Source organism: Dromiciops gliroides, chromosome 2 (genome assembly GCF_019393635.1).
Source record: "Dromiciops gliroides isolate mDroGli1 chromosome 2, mDroGli1.pri, whole genome shotgun sequence".
Lineage (NCBI taxonomy): Eukaryota > Metazoa > Chordata > Mammalia > Microbiotheria > Microbiotheriidae > Dromiciops > Dromiciops gliroides.
The window spans coordinates 117,309,641-117,334,874 of NC_057862.1; the positions used below are offsets into that span (position 1 = coordinate 117,309,641).

Below are 25,234 nucleotides of genomic sequence, written 5' to 3' on the forward strand. Positions count from 1 at the left end.
GGATTGGGTAGGATGAATGAGCTAGAGTGAGTAGTCAAGGATGACACCTAGGTTTCAAGCCTGGGTCACTTAAAAGATAATGGTACCTACAATTGTAATAGAAAAGTTAGAAAGAATGAAGGGGTTGAGATGGGTGGGGATAATAAGTTCAATTTAGGACATATTGAGTTTAAGATGTCTTCAAAACATTCAGTAAAAGAGATCACTGCTGACTTTGAGGAAAAACTTTCAGTTAATTGGTGGAAATTAAAGTTATAATATAGGGAGTTGAAAAAAATGAATGGGAGCTAAAAAATGGAAGCAATGAGTATAGACAGTTCTTCCACCCTACCCCAGCTCCAGAATTTGGTTTGAAAAGGAGGAAAGTTATAGTATAGTAGCTTCAGAGGATAGGAGAGTCAAGTGAAGGCTTGTTAAAGTTAGGAAGAATCTTGACATCCTTGTAGGAAACAGGGAAAGAGCTAGGGAGGTTAGAAAGTAGGGAGAGAGGGGAAAAGATGAAAAAGAAGAGCTGCCTGAGAATATGGGAAAGAATGAGATCAAGGGCACAAGTAGGTTTGTTTTCAACAAGAAGGGTCATCTAATTCTCTGAATCTAGAGCAATGGTGTACAAATGGGGAATGATTGGAGGTTATTTTAAATCAGAAATTAGGGATAGAAGGAAGCTCACCAAAGATGACCTTCACCTTTTCAATGAAGCATAAATTCAGGCCCTCTGCTGAGTGAAGGGAGGGGTCATGATATAGATTACCAGATGAGAACCATTGGAGCCAGAGAAGAGAAGGTAGATGGTGGAAGTAATCTAAGTAAGGTAGTGGGTAAGGGAATGGGATCTGGAAAAAGATGAGTCAGCCAGTCAATTGGGCAAGGAATTCAAGAGCTGATGACTATGTGAACTTGAACTGGTTACTAAAGGGTCAAGAGTTTAAAAGATGAAAGTAAGGCCATATCAGAGACAATGGCCTGGGAAAAGTCAGGGAGGAATAAAGTCTCTGGAGGTTGTGGTGAGAACAGAAATGGTGTTTAAGAAAGTTGAGACAGAGAGAGCTGGCAAGACAGGACATCATGTTGAAACATAAAGGTTTTCGTATTATGGACTATGGAAGTGGATCACTTGTGCAGAAGGAGCGTGTCAAGTGTATGCTCATCTCTGTCTGTGGTTGCCATGGAGTAACAGTGCAGATTCTAGGTGAACTGGAAGGCAAGAGTTTTTGAGTATACTCCAAGTGTAAGTGAAGTAGAAGGAAAGACTGTGAGCCAAGTACTGACCTCCTCAAGAAAGGAGAGAAAATACCTAGGAGAGCTGTTGAGGAACAGCAACTAAGATCTGAATGGGTTGAAAGTCAAGGAAGGAGAGGCAAGAGGGTGAAGGTGGTATGGGGAGAGCCTGGAAAGGTCAATGGCAAACAAGAAACAATCCTACAGCCTCTTCTGTCTCAATTTGTCAGAGAGCCATGAGAAAAGGTACATTCAGTACTCAAAAGGGCATCAAGGGATGGATGGAGTGTCTGCAGGAGAAATCCAGATGTCTATGATTGCAAGGAGATGGATGGAGAATGAACAGAAAAGGTCTAATATAAATGACAATAAATGAGCCTTACAATTTCTTCCAGCTCTAACCTTGTAGAATTTTATAGAAATTTAGATCCCCAAGTGACTTTTGAAATGCTATCATCAAACCCCATCATTCTACAGATTAGGAAACTGAGGCACTACTATGTTACATGAATTGCCTACAGGTAGCTTGTAATATGATGAAACATTTCTTTAACAAATAAAATCAGACAGAAGGGAGAAAAAATGATCTGTGATTTCGTTAGTATAAGAAAATACCAAGTGAGGAAACTCTACCTATCAATGTAGATCAATGTCTTCTTTGCAACATATGGTCTCAGAGACTTGCCTAGAACACTAAAAAGCTAAGTGACCTTCTAATATAGCTAGTATATATCAGAGACAGGGCTTTCTGGCTTCAAGACTTTCTCTTCACTGGGCCACTATTATTTTCTGCTCTCAGGCAGAAAAAAAAGGAACGAAAGAACTCTCCAGATTTAAAAAAAAATGTAAGCTTTCAATGTTTTCCAAGAGAAATAGCAAGGAGAAAAGTTAGTTATATCATCAGTAACATTGCCATCAAATCAAGGATCAATAAGTATTTGTTTATTTTAATTTTGGAGGCAATCAGGTTAAGTGACTTGACCAGGATCACACAGCTAATACATTTTTGAGGCTGGATTTGAATTCAGGTCCTTTCTGACTCTAGGGCTAGTGTTCTATCCACTGTATCACCTACCTGCTCCAATAAGTATTTCTTAAGTGTATTATGTGGCAAAAAATTTGCTAAGGGATGGAGATATAAAGAAAAGCAAAAAACAAGGTCCTTGCACCTTAGGGAGCCACTATCATACCAACAACTCAGGCTTATATAGTACTTTATGGTTATGGGATACCCTATACACATTATCTCTTTGAAAGGAAAAACAATACAAAGTATCATCTTTCTTTTTTCTCAGTAAACTCCATAAGTTTAATAATATTTTTATTTATGCAAAACAATCTGCCTCATTTCAATTTGGCTGTCTATAGATTACAATGTATTTTGCATCTGGCTAGCAGTTCTATAATGATAATGAATTCAACTAACTTCAATTCTACAAGACTATATTAACCATCTTGATGAATTCAATTGTATTCAATTCCACAAGCATATATGAAGCACATACCATGTGCCAGGCACTGTTCTTTTTTTTTTTTTTTTTTTTTTTAGTGAGGCAATTAGGGGTTAAGTGACTTGCCCAGGGTCACACAGCTAGTAAGTATTAAATGTCTGAGGCCGGATTTGAACTCAGGTACTCCTGACTCCAGGGCCGGTGCTCTATCCACTGCACCACCTAGCTGCCCCCCCCCCAGGCACTGTTCTTAGTGTTGGAGACACAAAGAAAAAAAATTAAAACAATTCCTGCCCAGCAAGGATCTGGGCTCAATCCTAACTTTCTTAAATTGGCAAGGCCTATCAAGACACAATGTTTCCTTGAAGTTATCAATCAGCCAGCAGTGCTTAACAAAGATCTTGATTCATAACAATACTGCTCTTTGGTGCTGTGGTCAATCATAGATCCCTGTACCTGGAAAAGACCATAGAGGCTGCCTCCAATTATGAAGAGCTGTCAAAAGGAAGAGGGATTGGATCTATATTGCTTGGCTCCAGAGGGTAGATCTGGGAGCAATGGATGAAACTTACAGAAAGACAGACTTGGACATGATGAGAGGAAAAACTTCCTAATTATTAGAGCTGCCCCAAGATAGAATATGGAAGTAGTGGGCTTCCCTCCACTGGAGGTTTGCAAGAGGTCTGGATAACCCCTTGTTAGGGATGCAACTGAGGGGCTTCCTGTTGGAATAGAGGTTGGACTAGATGATCTCTGAGGTCCCTTCAGACCCTTAGGTTCTACAAGGTCACCTAGTCCAGGTCTTTGTCTGATGGGTAAAGCATAATGTCCCCTATAATTGGTCATCCACTCATGGCTCATATCCCTGGAGTGACAGGAAACTCACTCCCTTATAAGCAGTTCATTATATCATAGGACAGTTGTCCTTAAATTCCTTCCTATACTGAGCCTAATTCTGAAGCCCTATAATTTCTATCTACTGGTCAAAGTTATCCCCTCTGGAGTTAAGCAGGATACATCTCTGGTCTCTATTCTACCATATATATATATATATATATATATATATATATATATATATATAATGTTTATCCATTAAAAAACAAAAGGTATATATTTTTTTATTTCAGATAAAACATCTGAGTCCCTGCTTTTTTTTTTTTTTTTAAAGAAACTAGCCCAGAACTTTAGTCTCTGGTCTCTATTCCACCTAATAAATATTAGTCCCTATTATGTTAATCCATAAAATAGAGTATTGTTTTCCTTTCAATTAGAACATCTGGATCCCTGATTTTTTTAAAAAGAAACTAGCCCAGAAGTTGTCTCTGGTCTTTATTCTACCAAATAGATATTAGTCTCTATTATGTTCATCTATAAAAGTGATATAATTTTTATTTAGATAGAACATCTGGATCCCTGACTTAAAAAAAATAGCCCAGAGGTTGTCTTTGGTCTCTATACCATATCATATATATATATATATATGTCCCTATCATGTTCATCCATAAAATAGATGTATTATTTTTCTTTTAGATAGAACATCTAGATCCCTGTTTTTGTTGTTGCCTTTAAAGAAACTAGCCCAGAGGTTTTAAAGCTCAGAAATCTCACTGATGTTTTTTTGGGGCTGACAGGCACAGGACATACCTTAATAAAGCATTTGCGCCTGGGGTTCTTGCCACGGTCATTCATTGGTGTGTGGAGCTGTGCAGCCTTGGAGCCCAGAGCTAGATCAGGAATGCCTGGCTCTGCTTCTGATGTGTCTGCCAGTTGCCCAGGGCAGTGGAAATCTCCCTCGTGGGCATAGTCTGCAGCTATCTCAAAGGGGTCGGTGCATTTCTCATCAGGACTCGATCCATCATCACTGCTCTTGGCATGGCAGAGAATCAAGGACCGGGAAATGGACCGAAACTTTTTGGATTTCCTGCTCTTCCCAGCACTGCTCTGCTGTTCCATCTTCAGCGAGGAAGTGATGCTGCCCCTTTTCCTCTGCTGCTCCCACTGATTTGGCACAGATGAGGAGCCTGCTTGATTGGGTTTTTCAGAAGCCTCATAAGGTCCTGGAAGAAAAAGGAAGGGAAAAAAAAGGAGTGGTTAGTTGCTATTAACTAACACAATCATTGGAAAATCCTGAGCAAACCAAATAAACAGAGCCTCTTCTGGACAGCAGCAACCACATGGTGCCTCATGACTTAGACTGCTCCATTTCACTCTAGTGCTGGACTCTGAGCTCCCTAACCAACCCCTGCATCCTTCCTTGCTGCTATTTTGGGCTGGCTGGGACATCTGAGCAAATCTCTCTGGGTGTTACCATACCTTCTGGCTCACAGACACAGTATGATTAAGCCCCCAATGGACAAGATGGCATAGGATCCTAGTCCTGAATCATTAACTGCTAGAACCAGAGCAGACCTAGTCAGGGGAGCAGTGGCAGAGTAGAAAGGACCCTGGAATTGAACCTGAGAAGTGTGGATTCTGGTCCTGGGAGTGGGGGGTGGGGATGATACTACCTGGTGGTGTAATATAAGACAAGGCAATTCAACTCACTGGGACCCAGTTTCCCTCATCTATAAAATTAGGTGATTGGACTAGATCAAAGGTGCTCACCCTGAGGTCCATGGACCACTAAGGGGTCCATGTAGAGATTCCAAGGGATGCAAGACATTAGGTGGGAGAAAAAATACATTTTTATTTCAATATAATTGGTTTCCAATGTAATCCTTTGTATTTTAGTTTACACACTTAAAAAAAAAACATTCTGAGAAGGGGTCCATAGGCTTCACCAAATTGCCAGAGGGGTCCAAGAAACAAAAAACCATTAAGAACACCTAATCTGGGGGGCAGCTAGGTGGTGCAGTGGATAAAGGACCAGCCTTGGATTCAGGAGGACCTAAGTTCAAATCTGACCTCAGACACTTGACACTTACTAGCTGTGTGACCCTGGGCACATCACTTAACCCTCATTGCCCTGCAAAAAAACAAACAAACAAACAAACAAAAACCCAACACCTAATCTGGGGGGCAGCTAGGTAGTGCAGTGGATAGAGTACCAGCCCTGGAGTCAGGAGGACCTGAGTTCAAATCCAGCCTCAGACACTTAACACTTACTAGCTGTGTGACCCTGGGCAAGTCATTTAACCCCAATTGCTTCACATAATAATAATAATAATAATAATAATAATAATAATAATAATAATAAAACAGAAAACCCCAAATCACTCTGGGCTTTCATTGAATGCCCAGTAATGGCCCCTGTCCCAAGCTTTAAAAAAAAAACACCTGGTCTGATGATAGCCAAAGGCTCTTACAATTCTAATATTCTCTTAAATCTAGTTCACTGCTTTTATTTGTGTTTGTTTTAATAAGGAAACAGATCAGAAAGCCTTTGCCCAAGGTCATATAAATTAGTAATTCAGAAGACCAAGAATCAGAATTTTAGAGTTGGAACAAGTAATCTTACAAGATGTCTAGTCAAAACACCTCATTTTATAATTTGAGAAACTGATGCCCAGGGAGTTTGAGTGGCCAAGTCCAGGACTTAAATTCATATATCCTGAATGTATACCTCTAAGGGGACTGTGACTCTCAAAGTGGGGTGTGATCAACCAATCAAAGTCAGGGAAGACTGGTCTCATCCCATCATCCCTACCATATCCAACAATAGGACAACACATCTATGCCTACTATTTGCTGATTACAAAACAACTCTACTCTTATCTTCATCTATGCACACTGAAAACACCCAATTTTCCCTTTCCTATGCCACACTTCTTAGAGCAGTTATAACCAGAGGTGGTCTGAAACTAGCATGTAGGAGCTGAAAGCTAAATTTTCAGAGTTTTCACTTATACCTCAGAAATCCCTAAATCCTACAAATTAGGGCTTATTCTATCATTGATTTCCAGACCTAAAAGATGGAGAAAATGTTAATAGATTAAACTTTAAAGTGAATCTTGAACACATATACACTCACATACACATATATGTATGTGTATGTGTGTGTATGTGTATATATGTGAGTATTATATGTACCTACATGCATACACACATATATAAAGAAATATATATAATTTCTGAGAGCTGGTTGTTAACATTGTAAGGGGCTAAAATTCTAGCTATACTATCTAAAATCTAATGAGTGGTCGCCAATAAATTATAAGTCTTAGCAAGAATATTTAAGTGCTCAAGTATTTATTAAAGAGCATTAGGATCAGAGAGAAAGGTAAAAATCTAACTATTTCTAAGAGACTCCATCATCCAACCCTCCATGGCGAGGTCAAGAACCAAAAGAGGACAAACCCCTCAGCCAGAGCCCACTTCCTACTGCATGTCCTTCTCCCAGAAATGGGAGGCTCCTCAAGTTGATTGGCTGGTAGCTTTGATAGACAGTACCCATGAGCAAACATCACTTCCTGACATTAAGGAACTGACCCCATGGCTTGCCCTCAGACACCCTCTCCTCATGGTGGAACTTTCCTACAGTACCTCTGGCTTGGTCTCAGGTCAGATGTTTCTTTAGAAAAAGCCTCAGGGATTCCCTCTGTCATCATTTCCCTCATTGAAGTAAATTAAACTGAATTTCCTCAATAAAGTAAAATTCTATTCAATTTGTTCCAACACACATTTACTAAGTACCTACTATGCACCTAGCACTATGCTAGCTACGCCCCCAAATTACAAAGGCAAAAAAAATGGAAAACTCCCTGTCCTCAAAAAGCTTATGGCAGGAAAGGGGAGGAGGACATAATATGGACAAAAGGAAATGATGACAGAGGGAATCCCTGAGGCTTTTTCTAAAGAAACATCTGACCTGAGACCAAGCCACATGATAAAAATTACCTTTATAACACAATAATATCCATGCAATATTATTGTTGGACTAAAAGAAAGATGACCTCAGATTCTTTGCCATTTACCAATATTGGTCATGGAGATGAGAGAATAAAATGTATTTACCTCCTCTCAGTAAAGAGGGGATAAGATAGACTGTGGTATCAGTATGTTACCTATGTACTGCCAGACACCATCACTCTCTCTCACCTGTTTCTGCTCAACTAGTTTTCGTTTTTGTAAGGAAGGGTCTAATAGGGAAGGACATAGTGGAAAATGACTGTCATTTTTTTAAATTAAAAGTAAATTGATGAATGGATTTATTTGCCTATGCATACATCCTTCCCTCCCTCTCTGACCTCCAGAAAAATGAAAGCATTTAGAGGGGAGGATTATTTAGCTTTTGTTTTTATATCCTCAACACCTAGAGCCATAGTTGCTGGCACATAGTAGGTACCTAATTATTGCTTGTTGAATGGAGACCCTGGTAAAGAGAGATGGTGCCTGTACCATACCTTTGGCAGTTAGGTCACTAAATGGATAGAGTTTTAGACTTGGAATCAGGAAGAGCTGAGTTCAAATCTATGTTCAGACACTTATTAGCTGCATGAACCTGGGCAAGTCACTGCCTGTCTCAGTTTCCTTAACTATAAAATGAGGATAATAATAGCACCTACATCTCAGGGTTTCTCTGAGGATCGAATGAGATCATATTTTTAGTGCTTAGCATTGAATGGGGCACATAGTAAGTACTTAATAAATGCTTGTTCCCTTCTTTCCTTCCCCTGCAGTGAAGTGTCTAACGCAGAAGTTCTTTAGTCCTCTGAATGAGGCTAATGAGTCAGAGAAAGGAAAAGTCCCTCAAGTATCCTTGGTCCTTTGTGAAAGAAGGATGATTGTTACAAATATTATTCTCTTTCCCTATCAGCTCCAAGAAAACAATTAGAGTATCTTATCTAAACCTTGTATCTCTCCCAGTCCAAGAACAGATATCTTCACACAATTGGCCTTTGATGAATGTTTCTTGAATGGGGGAAAGGCATCAAAAATATATTTGAGAAACTTCTGTTGGTGGAATTAGTATTGCTTCTGCATGCCTGAGCACAAGCACAAACACAAAAGCTTACCAATATTGTTATTTTTTTAAAAAAGGTGATGTACTGGGGCAGCTAGGTGGCGCAGTGGATAAGAACTGGCCCTGGATTCAGGAGTACCTGAGTTCAAATCCAGCCTTAGACACTTAACACTAGCTGTGTGACCCTGGGCAAGTCACTTAACCCCCATTGCCCTGCCAAAAAAACAAAAAATGGTGATGTGCTTCCAATCCCTGAAATCATGCAACCTTCAGGATTTCCTTAATACCCTTTTCACTTGGGCAACCTTGAAACCAGTCATCCACAGCAATAGATAGGACCATAATTCTAAATACCTGCAGAGAATCAAATTCACTAGGTCTGCAAAATAGCTAAAACAATAGCCAAAACTCCTGATTGCTCTTTGCTGTCAACCCTGGGGGAAAAAAAATCAAACAACTTCTCAGTACCTTGGTGTCCTCACTTAATGACCCAAAATAACAATCCCATCACCCTAAGAATACCTTACATCTATATGAGATGCTAAAGTAACAAAGTGCTGTTATATGTAGATTCTCATTCAGTCCTTACCCCAAGCCTCTAACAATACCTGTGATCTAATAAATGCAGGGAATTCTTGGGTGAGTTCCACTAGTGCAGATCAACACGTCTCCACACCTGAGAATAGCTTTAAAGTGCTGATCTGCCCAAGGGCACACAGCCAGCATGCATCAAAGGTGGGACTTGAACCCAGGTCTTCCTGACTTCAAGCTTGGCTGCCTGTTCCCTATACCACTCTCTCGCTCTAGTAGACAGTGCAAGTATTATTGTCTGTTTTACAAATGGGGCCAATGATGCTCCGATGAACAAAATGGCTTACACAAAATTCCAATGCTAACTGGTTGTGGAGCCTGCACAGGAAGCCAGGTCTTCAGATGCCAAGGCTATCTAGGGCTCATTCTCCTAAGGCATTCTTGCATTGCAGTTAGCCTGCAAAGAGGCATTTGCAAAAACAATACATTGCGCTTAATTCTGCCCTCTCTGTAATAGGGAGAGCAGGAAGCAATAAAGCTGTGGAACCCAGCCCTAGGGTGGAGGGGGTGGGGAAAACAGGGTGATGCTTCAGGGATGGGGGAATCTATTCTTCTCTTGCTCCCTAGACTTTGTAGACCCAGCAAGTGAATGCTAAGGGGCCGGGGTGGCAAGGGGTAAAGCTAGAGAGCACAGTACTCTGGAAACATTTACCACAGGGCTCTCCAGCTTTTCTGAGATTCCTAAACAGATTTTCTCCACATTGCTTTACAGCATGAAGAAAAGCCTTCTCTGCCTGCTGCAGAGCTGACAGTGGAGCAGTGACAGCAGCCAAGTGACTCTCCAGGGGTGTGCAGTTATTAGTCAGGCTGCTGAAGGGAATTAGAAGACAAGACTGGAGGAGGAAGAGGAGAAGGAGAAGGAGAAGGAGGAGAAGGAGAAGGAGGAGAAGGAGAAGGAGAAGGAGAAGGAGAAGGAGAAGGAGAAGGAGAAGGAGAAGGAGAAGGAGAAGGAGAAGGAGAAGGAGAAGGAGAAGGAGAAGGAGAAGGAGAAGGAGAAGGAGAAGGAGAAGGAGAAGGAGAAGGAGAAGGAGAAGGAGAAGGAGAAGGAGAAGGAGAAGGAGAAGGAGAAGGAGAAGGAGAAGGAGGAGGAGGAGGAGAAGGAGGAGGAGGAGGAGGAGGAGGAGAAGGAGGAGGAGAAGGAGGAGGAGGAGAAGGAGGAGGAGGAGAAGGAGGAGGAGGAGGAGAAGGAGGAGAAGGAGGAGGAGGAGGACGAGGATAGAGGAAGGAATAGGGAGAAGGGAAGAAGGAGGAGGGAGGAGGGAGGAATGAGAAGGGAGCAGAGAAGAGGGAGGAGGGAAAAGGGAGAAGGAAAGTTCTCCCCTCTGCAGCTTAAGACAATACATTGTTTTATTTGCTTGCTCTGAAAGGAAGAACTCCAGCCCATAGAAAAGCAGCTTATAAAGATGAAAGATGCCTTGTGATTCTAGGGAGATGCCATGGTGCAATGTGACCTGAGGCATGCATCTGAAGTCAAAAGATCAGGTTTGCCTCTAGCCTCAACCTAGCCTCTAACTGCCAGAGTGACCATAAGCAAGTTACATAAATTGTCCAGACCTCTGATTCTTCATGTGTCAAATGAGACTAGATCAATCAATCAGCAAAGATTTGTGAGGCTCTTGCTATGCAGTACTGTGCTAAGAACTAAGAATACAAAGAGGGATACTTTCCCTCAAGGGCCTTATATTCTAATAGAGGAGACATTATATACATACATGGTGTATACTGAAGACACAGACACAGTAGATAAAAGGTAACTGAGTTCTCTTTCCCCTGGGGCGCTTGACTCTGCTGTGTTCCTGTAAACATGGTACTACCCTAAGGCAGGATCTGAGAATGAAGATGTCATTTGCTTTATGTACAGTTGGGACACACCTGTTCATCACCAAGTTAGAGTTCTGTTGGGTGTGGTGGTATTATCTTCTTTCTTTGTAATTAGGGTTTAAGATATTGGACACTCACAGCAAATGCCTCCATGAAAACAAATGTCAAAGACAATGATTTGAACAAAGAGCTCAAAAAGCTGGAGAAAGGGGCTGAGGCCTTGTGGGATGCCTTTTAGGCTTGTGGAAAGTGAGCCCTGTGAGGCTCAGCTCACAGTAATGTTAAATAGGATATGCAGCAACCCCTCTCCCCCTGGCATGGTAATAACCATGAGGGAAAGCTTCCTGTCCCAGAAGCCTCTTCTGGAGAATGCCTTGAGATATAGCTGGGAACTTGTGGACTTGATGGTGATGGGTTGTAACTGATTGTCCATGGAGCCAGGGCCCCCAAGTACTCCTAGGAAAAATAAACAAGGGAATGTGATAACCAAAGTACTCTAGGAGGGACCAGGGACCAGGATGAATCATTGAAGGCACCACAAAGACCTCATAAGGAAAGAGATCTCCACACAGAGCTGAATCCCAGACCATACTCCATGAGGTTTTCTTGATTTCTTGATTCAATTGTGGCATCTTAGTAGTGGGATAGAAGCCACAGAGCCAAGATCACAGGGATACAGACACTGAACAAGAGAATAGGAGGAAGAGCTCATTGTTTTTGCGTGTTCCAAGAAAGTAGAAACAGCTGTCTAGGCTGCACAGATAGCATCAGATGACCCAAGATCAGTTCATTGCAGTGTGCTCAGAAAACAACAAACATATCCCAAAGAATGCTAATTCAGCTGATGAAGGAGCTGGTAGTTGCTACAATGAAGTGGAGATGGGGAAAGCAAATGGCAGAAGTAGAAGACAAAAGGAGCTCAGGACAGTTAGAAGAAATAGCTGATCAATCCATGACCATCAGGTGACTATTAGACAAGCATTAGAGAGGGATTTTTGAATGATCAAGAACAAGGGAAGTATAGCATGAACAGCAAAAAAATGCCCCAAATTTTAAAAAAATTAAAATAAAAAAGGCAAGAGAGTAGAGTTTATATACTATAGGCCAAGGAGTTTGACTTTAATTCCTGTAAAATCCTAAAACTATTTTATTAGACAATTTGTGAGCATTCAAAAGTAGAAGTAGTGATCACCAATAGGCAACATGGTTTCATTCAGAATAGGTAATGCCAGACTATGCTTATTTCCTTTTTGACAGGTAGCTATAAGGCTGGTAGATCAGGGAAATGCTTTAGATACTGTATTCTCAGATTTTCCCTGTTACCAGTGGGGTAGACAAGGCAGCCCATCTGAATCAGTGGTCATCCTGAGGAAGAAAGAGGTTCCAGGTATGTCAAATCACCATTACTACCACCCTAACCATGGCCTCCCCTCAAAGCAAGGTGGAAACAGCTCAGAACCCAGAGTCAACCCCTACTCCAGGGAGTAGTAGCAACTCAGACTATCAACCCTATTGAAAATCCCAGGGAGAAGAAGCTTTGCACCATCAACAATACTGAAAATACTGAATATCAACCGTTATTGACAAGCAGGTCACCCTAAGAACCCAGGAAACAGCAACAAGACAGCCTCCACCAACACCACCACCACGATGAACTTTGCTTCTAGCTCTGTCCAGAAGAAAACCTTATTGAGATCCATACTGGCAACTATTTCTTTAATTATTACAGCCCTCTCTCTGGCTCTTCTGAAGAAATGGAAAAGAAATTTCTCAGCATAAAAGTCCTTGACATTGTCAAATGGTTCAACTTCAAAAATGAATGTGATTTTATCAATGGAAATTACAATAAGGAAGATGTATTTGAATCTGCTTTGCTCCTCCTCTCTTAAAGAATGCTGGACCTTTCCATCTTAATCATAGCTGAAACTTGGATATTTGTCTGTAGCATTAGACTATGAGCTCCTGCAGACTAAGGTCTGTCTTGCTTTTCTATTTACAGTTACCCCTTCCTCATCACAGCTTTCCCCATCACTGTATTGATATAGTGCAGGTTGGCATAAGAAATTAAATGGGAATTTGCAGGGAGTTTTATGGAAGCCACAGATAACACAGAAAAGCCAATAGATGATACAGAAAAAGTTTAGAAATTCATAAAATTTATGCATGGTATTATATAATGTCAACCCAAATTTTATAATAAGGTACTATAAATATCCCATAAAAGAAAAAGAAAAAAAACAGACTTCTTCTCTGGTACAAAGAGAAAGCCAAAACATTTTACAAGAATGTTCTGGACAGTGGGGATGCCTCCCCCCTAACCCACATGATGGGGAAGGGATAACTGTATATCTTAAGCCCTTAGAACAGTGCTTGATACATAAGTGCTTAGCAAATTCTTTTTCAGTCATTCATTCGCTCATTCATTCAGTAAATCAATTAATCAACAAGTATTCAATAAGCACCTACTATGTGCCAAATAATGTGCAGAGGACATAAAGATAAAGGGGGGGGAAACAGTACCTTTCCCCTAGGAGCTTACGTTCTAAAGGAGGTGACAGCATGTAGATAATCATTTGACAAAGTCTTTAAGGTAATGGAGGGATGTGGAATAGACCATAGACTAGTTAGGTAGATCCAGAACTGTTTGAATGATCTAACCCAAATTTCAATAATAATTTTAGTAGGAATAAATATAAACTTCTAAACTTGGGTTAAAAAAATAAATCTTAAAAGTATGTGCTCTCTCCTCAATCCTTTAGAATCCCAAATCTCTTCAGAATGGGTCAAGGTGCTACTTCCCATGCAAAGCCTTCCCTAAACCCCTCCCTCAGAAGTATTACTACACTCTTCCTCGTTACATTTATTTATCTTGGTACAGAGAGTCTCCACTCTCCTCCCCCCTAGACTTATAAAGGAGCTCCTTAAGGACAGGTATTATTTCATTTTTGTTTTATAGCACAGCACCCAGGGAAGTATTTTGTACTGGTAGGTACTTGATAAATGTTCATTGAGATCTGAAAATGTTAGTGCACTAAGAATTCTTTTTTTGTTTTGCTTTGTTTTTTGGTGAGGCAATTAGGGTTAAGTGACTTGCCCATGGTCACACAGCTAGTAAGTGTCAAGTGTCTGAGGGCAGATTTGAACTCAGGTCCTCCTGAATCCAGGGCCAGTGCTTTATCCACTGTACCACCTAGCTAACAGTGAACTAGAAATTCTACAATTCTATAAACTCAACCTTTCATGATTGCTTGTTGGCTTTCTTATTTGTATAATATAAAGTCCTTGGAGGCAAGAATTGTTTTCATTTTTCATTTTGTCTCTTCAGTGAGACAGCCAGGTTGCTTAGTGGATAGAGCACTGGGCTCAGGAAAAATTAAGTTCAAATACAACCTCAGAAACTTACTATCTGTGTGGCTCTGGGCAAGTCACTTAATCACTGTCTGCCTCAGTTTCCTCATCTATAAAAATGGGGATAATAATAGCACATACCTTGCAGGGTCATCATGAGGCTCAAAAGAGATAATATTTTTTAAAGCATTATACATAAATACTAGCTATTTCTATAACTATTCAGTGCCTAACAGTTCCTGGCACATGGTAAGCACTTAATAAATCCTTGTTGAGTTGAATTGAATTAAATATTAAAGCTTACTTTTGAGGACTTGTAATTCCACAAATATCAACAGATTGTAATGCCTCCTCGCATTAGTGATAGATGGTTTCCTGGGCTGCTATGACCAAAATGAATTCCTCATCTCATATCCAACCCCATGGAGATGAGCTTCTCTGAATTTAGCAAGCCTGATCCTTGAACAACAGATATAGGACCCACTGCCAAAGCCTTTGCAGCTAGCTGGATAGAACCTTTCAAAGTTTACACTTCACTGGCCTAGCCTTTAAGGATTCAGTGTCACCTCTATGTCTTGGTGAGACACTGGAGCACTTCAGAGCCTATCTCATGCCTCATGTTGTTTAAGGGAGGAAGTATTTTTACTCTTTTCCAGACCTGGAGAGCTGGGAAAACCTGGGTACTCCAGGAGACCTCAGAAGGTCTAAACCCTAAAAAAAAGTCACTATCCAGGCATATCTGATGCCATGGACCTGTTAGCAGATAAAGAAAGCTGCACAGTGAGTGATCCATGTTTGAACTGCGAATTCTGACCCTCTTTCCTCCTTGGATATTTTGTAACAAGTGCCTTTCATTATTATGCCTGTTTTCTCCTTTCTACAGAATCAGTGGCATTCTGCCTTCTTGCCCCAAAGGAAAATTTAATTCTGCACCAGACAAGAGTGTGTGTGGCACAAGAATAGCTAAGGTGGGGCTGGATCTTACTGACCCCTCTCCAGCCAAGGGATAATGCTATTTCAGGCCACACAGCTGCTAGCAAGTGGCTAAGAGCCAGTTTAGTTGCCAGGGAAGATTCATGGTCCATTGGCTTCTAGCATTGCCAAGATGGTTTCTTTATTCTATTCCAGTTGAAACTAGACATTCAGCCAACACAGATCACCTTGGATCTTCCTACCCACAGTGCACCCAGTTACTCAGGTCCAATTTATAGTTAACGTCTGTAATAAGATGAAATGCTGTTACTATAGTGGCCCTACTCCATCCCCAGTCTTTAGACAGGATTGCTTTGTGAATACTAAATAAAACCAAGTATTTGAAAATGCTTTAAAAGTGAAAAACTCCATGCTAATTATTCCACAAACCAATAGACTGATATATATGTATACCTATACATATATGCATATATGTTTGTATACATACATACATATATATACATACAGAGAGAAAGGATACCTGTTATATGTATACGCAATTAATGAAAGCTCTCCAAAAATGGAAATTACATACACTTACACACAAATTTAGTGATATTTTCCCATTTCTAACCACATACTTCTGACTCTACATAAGATCACCCAAAGCACATGAGACGGTTGTTGATAATTGCATATTAACAACTGAAATGTATTGAACTGATCTTGCTGCTTCTTAAAATTTTCTTTATTCTATGAGAAGAGAGAAAATGAGAGCACTGGTGGGAGGGGAGAGGAGAGGGAGAGGTAAGGTAGTGAGCTCCCCATCAGCAGATCTATTTAAAGAAAAGCTAGGTGATCCCTTGTTAGGAATGACATAATAAGAATTAGGCTCCTAAGGTTCCATCCATCTCTAAGATTATATGAGTCTATGATCTTAGGTCATTTCCACCCAACAAAATGTTTAATTGGTATTCATTAGAAGACTACAAATAATTTGTACCCTTATCCTTTCTAATATAATCCTCACAGGTTGAGAGAGGGGATTCCCACATGCTTTAGCCACTCTGATGACCTGCAATCTTGTATCTCAAAATGAATGTCCAGTAGACATCTTAAATTCAACATGTCTAAAACAGAACTCATTATCTTTCCCCCTAAAGCCCTCCCCTCTTCACCTCCAACATACCCTATTATTGTAGATGACAACCATTCTCCCATTCCCTCAGGCACAGAACCTAGCAGTCACCTTGGACCCCTCTCTCTCTCTCTCTCTCTCTCTCTCTCTCTCTCTCTCTCTCACACACACACACACACACACACACACACAGAGAGAGGGAGGGAGAGAGAGAGAGAGAGAGAGAGAGAGAGAGAGAGAGAGAGAGAGAGAGAGAGAGAGAGAGAGAGAAACACTCACCCATTTCCATGTTAATGCCAAGGCTTGTCAATTTAACCTTTGCAACATCTCTCAAATATGCCCCCTTCTCTCCCCTGATACTGCCATCACCCCAGTGCAGGTCCTCATCACCTCCTGCCTCAATTACTGCAATAGCTTGTTGGTAAGTCTGCCTGCTTCAAGTCTCTCCTTATTCCAATCCATCTTCCATTCAGCCACCCAAGTGATTTTCCCAAAATGCAGGTTTGACATGTCACACGCCAGAAGAAAATACAAAATGCTCTGCTTGGCATTCAAAGCCCTTCATAACCTCACCCCCTCCTACCTTTTCAGTCTCCTTATACCTTATTCCCCAAGGCAGACTCTTTGATCCAGTGACACTGGCCTCCTGGCTGTTCCAAGAACAAGACGTTCCTCTCTGGCTGTTCCCTATGCCTGGAAACTCTCCCTTATCCACTTAAGTACTGACCTTCTTTTAAGTTCTAACTAAAACCCTGACTCCTACAGAAAGCATTACCCAACCCCTCCTCCTGCCTCAATTCCAGTGCCTTCCTTCTGTTACTTATTTCTTACTGGGGACAGCTAGGTGGTGCAGTAGATAAAGCACTGGCCCTGGAATCAGGAGGACCTGAGTTCAAATTTCACCTCAGAGACTTAATAGCTATGTGACCTTGGGCAAGTCACTTAACCCCAACTGCCTTAAAACATCTGGGGCCATCTCCAGTCTTCCTGATGTATATCTTGCCACTAGACCCAGACGGCTCTGGAGGAGAGAGTGTGGTTTGTGACCTTGCACAGCCCTCCTTCACTTAAATACAATTCAGGGAAAATTATATCACCCAGATGTCAAGGACAAACAACAATATCTCCTATTTATCCTGTAGATAGCTTGCTTTGTATATATTTATATCTTGTCTTCCCCATTAGATTCTAAGCTCTTTGAGGGGTAGGGACTGTTTTTTGCCTCCTTTTGTATCCCTGGTGCTTAGCGCAATACCTGGTACATGGTAGGTGTTTCATAAAATGTGAATTAATTGATTAAATAACCAGTTAGGATGGATTCAGCTGGGGCTTGCTTGTGACTTAGCATTTCTTTTTATCCATGGTTTGTTGATTCTCTGGTACAACCTCCTGAAGGCCCCAATCCTAATTACCCACTCCCACTATTCTCTACAGATCTCTTACATTGAAGAGGTGTTATATGGTATGGTTTAAAGTTAAAAGAGTTAGAAGAGATCTGATGTTAAATCCCACCTCTGACGTGAGCTGTATGACTATGAGAAATTCACTTAAGTGCTCTGTGCTTCTCTGTACAATGGAAATAATAGTGCTTGGAGTACCCCTCACAGAGCTAATTTATATAAAATAATTTGTAAACTGTAATGTATTATACAGAGGGACCCAAAACGTCTTGATGCAGTCTTAAGCTTTAATAACTTTTGAAAAAACAACATCTCGTCTGATTCTTCATGATCCCTCTTGGGGTCTTGTTGGCAAAGATAGTGGAATATTTTGCCATTTCCTTCTCCAGATCATTTTACAGATGAAGAAACTGAGGCAAACAGGGTTAAGTCACTTGCCCAGAGTCACCCAGCTGGGAACTGTCTGAGGCTAGATTTGAACTTAGGAAGATGTCTTCCTGATGTCAGAAATGTATTAAACATGTTGACCCCAAAGTCTTAATGGAGTCTTAAGCTTTAGTAACTTCTAAAATACAACGCTACAGACTTAAAAGAGCAACTTTTGAAAGACTAATTTTAAATTTTATAATATTGATTTTTTTTTAATTAAAATTCAACATCACCACCATCTTCAGCTCTACATCACTCTAGTGTATTTTTGAAATTTGTAAAGACTTTCATCATCTTCAGCTGGGTGATTGAGAGGGTTGCATTTGTAGCCCTAGCAATAAGATAAAGTCAAAGTTTGATGTTTTCATGCAAACACAAATACATTACAATTTTTATGTAACCCTAAAACAACAAGTATAATGGAGATAGGTCAAGTGACTGAGAGGACTTCCTCCACCAACCTGCCAGGTTTAAATATATATATATATATATATATATATATATATATATATATATATATATATATATATATATAAAATGCATGATGACAAGGTACCATAACTTGTTAAAAATTCAAATGAAAAATAAAATGTTATTCAAAATTGACAAACTAAATAAATGTAAAAGAAATTTATATAGTTAATTTTCAAATGATGTTTCTTTTAATTCAAAAACATTTCTATTCCTGAAGTTATTAAAGTTTGAAACTACACTCAGACTTTCAGATGATCTTTTATAAATATCAACTATTACTTTACTAAAAATACCACCACCAACAGGGCTATATGGCATGATCTTGTTTCTCTTCCCTGCTACACAATATGTTTGAATCTGTCTTCATCTTTTCCCCATCTTTTCCTCCTGTCTCAGAGAAATCTTTTTGAAGATTTTTCCTCTTCCCACCTTATCCTATATCTTCCTAGTTCTTGTCTCTCTTGTCTCCCTGTCTTCCTCAGGTTTCTTCAATATCTCCTTCTCAGTTCCCCTTCTCCTCCTTCAAACATGTTTGGGCCTCCCCTATCCTGGAAAAAAAAGCCTTCACTTCAACTGACTAGCACATCAAACTACCAACTTCTTTCTCTTCTGTCAGCTGCCAAATTTTTAGGGAGGGTTGGAATCAAAGGAAAAGGGAGAAGGGTTTACCTTGGAAATGAGGAAGGGTCCATTTTATTTTATATTATTTTATTTAATATTGTATACATTATTAAATATATATAAAGTATTAGATATTCTAATTGTTATATTCTAATTTATATTGTATACAGTTTTATATGTTTATGTATCATTACTTATAATTATATTATAATTAAAATGTTAAGTAAATAATTGTCTATAATATTTGTATTCTATTATTTACTATTAATTGATCAATCATCTAGTATTTGTTGATTGAACTATTGATATTGTATTATATGCCATACACTGTTAAGTGCTAGGGATATAGATACAAAGAATGAAGAAGTTTGTCCTTTCAAGGAGCTGATGTACATAGTTAATTTGGGTGAGTGAAAAAGCTGGTCTAAAGACTTGGTGAATTCATTTGTGAAAAATAGATTGTTTCTTGAAGTGACTGGACATTCATTCACATGTTGCTACATTTCTGTTACTATTTACCATCTTGGGTTTGTTTTTGTTTTGTTTTTTATTTTTTTTAATTTTATAGTTGCACTGACCTGAAATGCTCATAAATGTCAAATAAGTTGACATTTCATATTCATAAAACAGTATAGCAGTTCAAATACCCCATAGGTACAAAGTGAACTACCTCAAAGTTCCTTGAGTCACTGGAAGTGACTTTCAATCCAGCCTCCTCATTTTGCAGATAAGAAAACAGATGCCCATAAGTGACTTACCCAAAGTCAAACAGCTAATAAAAAGCAGTGCTAGGATTCGAATACAAGTCCTCAGATTCCAAATATGATGGCTTTACCATTCCTTCATTGTCTCTGCTCATATCAATGCTTGGAGAAGCCGTATCCTGACTTAGAGTGGAATATCTGCTTTTCCATTCTATTTCTTTTCTTCCTATGTCACCACACCCAGTATTCCTTTCTGTGTTCAACACCTGTACATGGCATTGCTGGTTCCAGATCTGCTGGTTCAGCATATACGATCATACACAGCCTCAAGGCATCCCTATAAAGAAGGCCACTGCTGCCTGTGCAATTTATTACCCCCCACTACCGAGACGATTAGATTTCTTTTCCAAATACTGAGAGGCCCAGTATCATAACCCACCCTACTGGCAACTATTCCTACCTAACCCTCCCCCTGCACAGCCACCCTATCCTTCTGGAAGCCTCCTTAAAGTGCACAAACTACTTCTCTCAAGGACAATGGACTCTCTGGATATAAATTATAAGCAAAATTGGAAAATTATAGGTAAACAGTCTCATGTGACCAAGCTCCCTCTATTAATAGACAAAATCTGTTCCAACACACTTTGATGTTAGAACCTTTGTTACCCGAGATCGCATTAATAATAATCCCATTTCTATAGTGCTTTAAGGCTTAAAAAGAAAAAAGGCACATAAATATGTTTGAGGATGTGACATCTTTTCCATTTTTAGTACTAATATTTAAAATGCAATCTTAATATGAATATTAACACTAAACATTTCTTTTAAAACTTAGGAGATAAAGAAATTTATGTTTATTTTTAAATGTCTACTTTTACATATAGAACAAGTGCACTGTTGATGTGACTGATGGCCTGCACCTCTGAACTGGCCTCATTGCTAACTGAGATGCTAGGAAATGACCAGGGCCAGATGGACCAGCCTTTGGCTCTCCCAAGGGCCAGCATGTCTGGGACCTCAGCCAGGATGTCAACACCAATCAACACTTACCCAGCAAGTCCTCTTGAAACCACCTTTGCCATGGAAACCACTTAGCCAGAACTGCAGACCCCTTCAGATAAGATGGGTTGCAGCTTTTAATCCCACCCAGATATAAATGGGGGTGTTCCTGCCACTTTCTACATCTATGGTTCTGTCTGATGGAGGGGCCAGTACAAGAAAGAGGAAAGAGAAAGACAGAGAAAGAAGAGGAAGAAGAAGAGGATGGAAGAGGGTGGAGAGAGAAAGACAGGGAAAGGAGAAAAAGAGAGAGGAGAAGGATGGGAAAAGGTGAAGTGGAGGGAACGCACTGACTCCCTGCCCACTCATCACATCCCCTATGACTTATCTGAGGGACAACAGTGAAGCCCTCTTCTCTTTTGTTGAATCCATGGACCCTATGAGAGAGGAGAATAGAACTTCTGTTCCCCTATCCTTCCAATCTTGTATAGGACCACATCCCTATGAATTGACTTATGAAAAAGAAAAGGAGATAAGTTCTGGCCTCATGATTTTATTATTGGAAAGTTCATATAAAACAACAACCTCTACTAATGCATACTGGAAGTTGCTCTGTAACTATATATAAAAGCTTAGAGAGTGTCCCAAGGAACTGAGAAGCTGTCCGAGGTATGGCAGCCAGCATGTGTGCGAAGCAGGCTTTGTCCTTAGATCTTCCTGATTCTGAGAAAGCCTTCTACTGACTATGCTACTTGTTTATGAAAATGAGGTGGAGGAAGGAGAAGCCACCATCAACTTCATTCAAATGAACTGGACACCCAAAGAAATTTTTACTAAAGGTATTCCGTTCAAAGTCATCCAGTTTTTTCAGTCTTCTTTACTAGTTCTCTCTTCCTTCTCTCCCCGGTCAAGACATCACATTTCTCTCAGCTCCACTAGTCATGGAAGACCTTTCTGCCTGGGCTCCAGGACCACTTATCCATTCTAGGTCAAAACTGCCCTCCTCCCAGGCAGCTAAATCTTAAAATTTCTCTTAACTGACCTTTCCCTTCTATGAAACAAGTCTTCCAGAAACAATAAACCATCTCTGTATTAAAAGCTTTCTTTCAAATGGTTCTCTTCACTCCCAATGTCACTGTCAGGGTTTATATCCTCGCATCATGGCTTCCAGGGGCTCTTTTGTCCTGTTGTGTGGACATATTCAGCACAAACAGTACCATAAGTATTAGTGTAGAGCCTTAAACACAATTTGTCTTTCAATCAATATTTGTTGCATGGTGGTTTTGCTGAATATCTAAAAACTCAATTCCATCTGGATTACCCTTATCTCAGCCAACAGGAACTACGTCCAATCTATATATGATTTGGTCAAAAGAGAGACTTTACCCTCACATGGCACTGGTTCAAATAGTCTAACCCAAAAGTCTTGCCCAAAGGTAGAAAGTCTGAAAAGCTTCCAAAAAATTCAAAGCCTTATCACTGACCCCCCCCCCTTAAAATTTTTTCTAGGAACCTGTACAGACCTTCTTTTGCTTCTGGCTTCTAGGATGGAAAATAATGGCACCCAAGAGCCAAGAGGCCTTCCAAATCCTCCTTGATCCAGCAGCAAGCCTTGATGCTGAATGTCACAGGAGAGAAGCCAGCTATTTTCAAGTCCCAAATCATTCCTATTTCCCTCAGTGCCCATACCTTTTTATTCTTTTGCTCCCTTGTTCCATCGAGCACTGCCAATAGACATTGGCTGATTTCTCTGAATTCAAGTCAAACGCTACCTTTCCACCCAATCTCCTTTTTTCTCCAAGCTTCATGCCTACAGATCTTACACTCATCATTCTCCCCCCAAATTACCACAGTTCCAGTAATTGGAATGGGGATATTAAACCTAGCATTTACAAGGAGAAAATCCATTTGGGGACACTTCCTAGACCATGCAGCAATGCTCTGTTATTAACTAAGCAGTGGAAAAGTTAGGCACTGCTGGTGCCTGCAACAACAGGAGGTTTTAAATTACTTGGTGGTAACAGCATAATCTCTAGCATCCCATTTTAAATGAGAATCTGATGAGCACTCTCAGTTTCAGGCTTGAGTCTTTCCAGGGAGGTAGAAACATCACTGATGAGTTGATTTCCAAGCTCAGGGGGAAAGGGGGAAGGGGGAAACATTGGGTGGGGCAGGAGAGAAGGGGCAAACCAGGGGGTAGTGACTTAACTCTTTTCAGTCAAGAGGAAAGATAATTTGCAGAAATGAGCAGCATCACTATGGAGATTTTTTTAAAGCAGGGAATAATTATAAAAGAATTCAAATGAGAATTAAAAACTTGACTTCTGTAGGGGCTGTTTTTCTTCCTAGGCCTGGCACAGAGAGAGAGAGAGAGAGAGAGAGAGAGAGAGAGAGAGAGAGAGAGAGAGAGAGAATGAGAATGAGAATAATTGAAAACACATCCACTTAGTCACGTGGTTTAGCTTCAGTAATTTTATTCAGGTCATTGGAACCAACTATTGTTTCCTAATTGAACAAAATGTCAGCAGAGCTAGAGAAACACAGCCCAATCTAAGTCCACTCTCTAGAGAATGGGGCGTTAGCCCTCCAGACCTGGCAAGCCCTTGTGAAACTGGCGTCTATGTAATGCCTTTTACTTCACTCTAGGCTCCCTGGGCCATTTGCTTGATCCCTGTCTTTGCTAAAGTTTTCCTAGAATTGCTCTATCTATGAAGGAAGAGTAAATTGAACTAATCAAAGGCAGAACTTCCTGGCCTGACTCAACAAGGACCTGAGAAGATGAGCCAGATTATTGTGGCAACCAAGCAACTGGAAAGCAATTCCCTTTCCTTCTCAAGCAGGAAAATAAAAAGTATCTCCACCCCCAAGGGACAGATAATACAAGGCAACATGGGCTAACCCAGTGACTTGCCCTCAAATACTCTCAGAAGCTTCCTTTCTTTTCCAGTTACAGGACCTTCATAATGGGCATGCTTCTGACAGGGGTTGACAATGTCAGGACTATGTACTCTGCTGAACATCAAGGCAAATGTGAAGATAACTGGATAGCAAAGAATCAAGAGTTCATTCATTTCCTAAGGAGTTTAAGGAATGATTCCATGTCAGTGACTGGTAGATGCTATTATCACTGGGGAGAATCATTAACCATATAAGCAAACATATGAGTGCTAGACTTGGAGATAGGAGACATAGGGTTCAAATCCTGGCTCTAACATTTATTGCTTATATAAGCTTGGGATAGCCACTTCCTTCATCTATAAAATGGGAATAATAATAATACTTGAATGACTGACCTCACATGGTGGTTCTGAGACAAATGTTTTATAAAATCTCAAAATACCAAAGAAATATGACTCACCATCCTCATTATTATTGTTGTTGTTGGAAAGGCAATATTGTTTCCACATAGGAAAATATGCAGCATTGGATTACCCCAACTACTAGATTTTTCTGTCCTTACTCCCTTGAGGCTTAATACTGCTCGAGGAAGTCACATCATTCTGTGACTGTGTCCATTGCAAATTCATGTTACCTAATCGCAACCTGACCTCAGTACAGCACAACAAAACTTTTCTTTGTCTTTTATTAAATCTCTCTCCCACTGCTCTAAGCAGCTGTGTCAAATCTTCTCCTTTGATCCAGAATCCAATGCCTCCCCAACAACCTTGTCTCTCTGTGGGTATCCTTACTCCTTACTTTTCTGAGGAAAATTGAGGCCATCCTTTATCAGCTCCCTTCATCTCCCCTACTCTGTGCCTCAAAACCCTTTTTCGGGGCAGCTAGATGGTGCAGTGGATAGAGTACCAGCCCTGGAGTCAGGAGTACCTGAGTTCAAATCCGGTCTCAGACACTTAATACTTAACTAGCTGTGTGACCCTGGGCAAGTCACTTAACCCCAATTGCCTCACTAAAAAAAAAACAAAAAAAAAACCTTTTACATCTTCATCCATTCATTCCATCTCTCTTTTATTCTTCTCCCCAGGGAAGAAGTCCTTCTCCTTGGCAAGGCCAACCCTTGTACCCTCATGTACCCTCAACTCCATTCCTTTCTGCTTTTCCTAAAGATCTCTGTCTCTGTCTCTCTGTGTGTCTCTCTCTCTCTGTCTCTCTCTCATTCTAATCTTACCTTCTCTTCACCTCTCTGTATCTCTCTTTTCCCCTCTCTTAATTACTCCTTATCCACTATTTTCCCCATTGCTTACAAATTCCTAATGTCTACTTCATTT

The 25,234-nt window shown here is 40.3% G+C and overlaps 1 protein-coding gene across 3 annotated transcripts in view; it reads right to left on the reverse strand.

The window, feature by feature from the left end:
* IL16 (interleukin 16) overlaps positions 1–25,234 on the reverse strand; it is a 170,426-nt gene that overhangs the window by 111,293 nt on the left and 33,899 nt on the right. For 2 of the 3 annotated variants that reach the window (XM_043987106.1, XM_043987107.1), the window contains exon 2: positions 4,314–4,726. In XM_043987106.1, coding sequence (XP_043843041.1) covers positions 4,314–4,726 — 413 coding nt within the window. Of the gene's footprint in view, positions 1–4,313; positions 4,727–25,234 lie in introns of those variants that run through there. The other variant, XM_043987108.1, reaches the window with a different exon arrangement.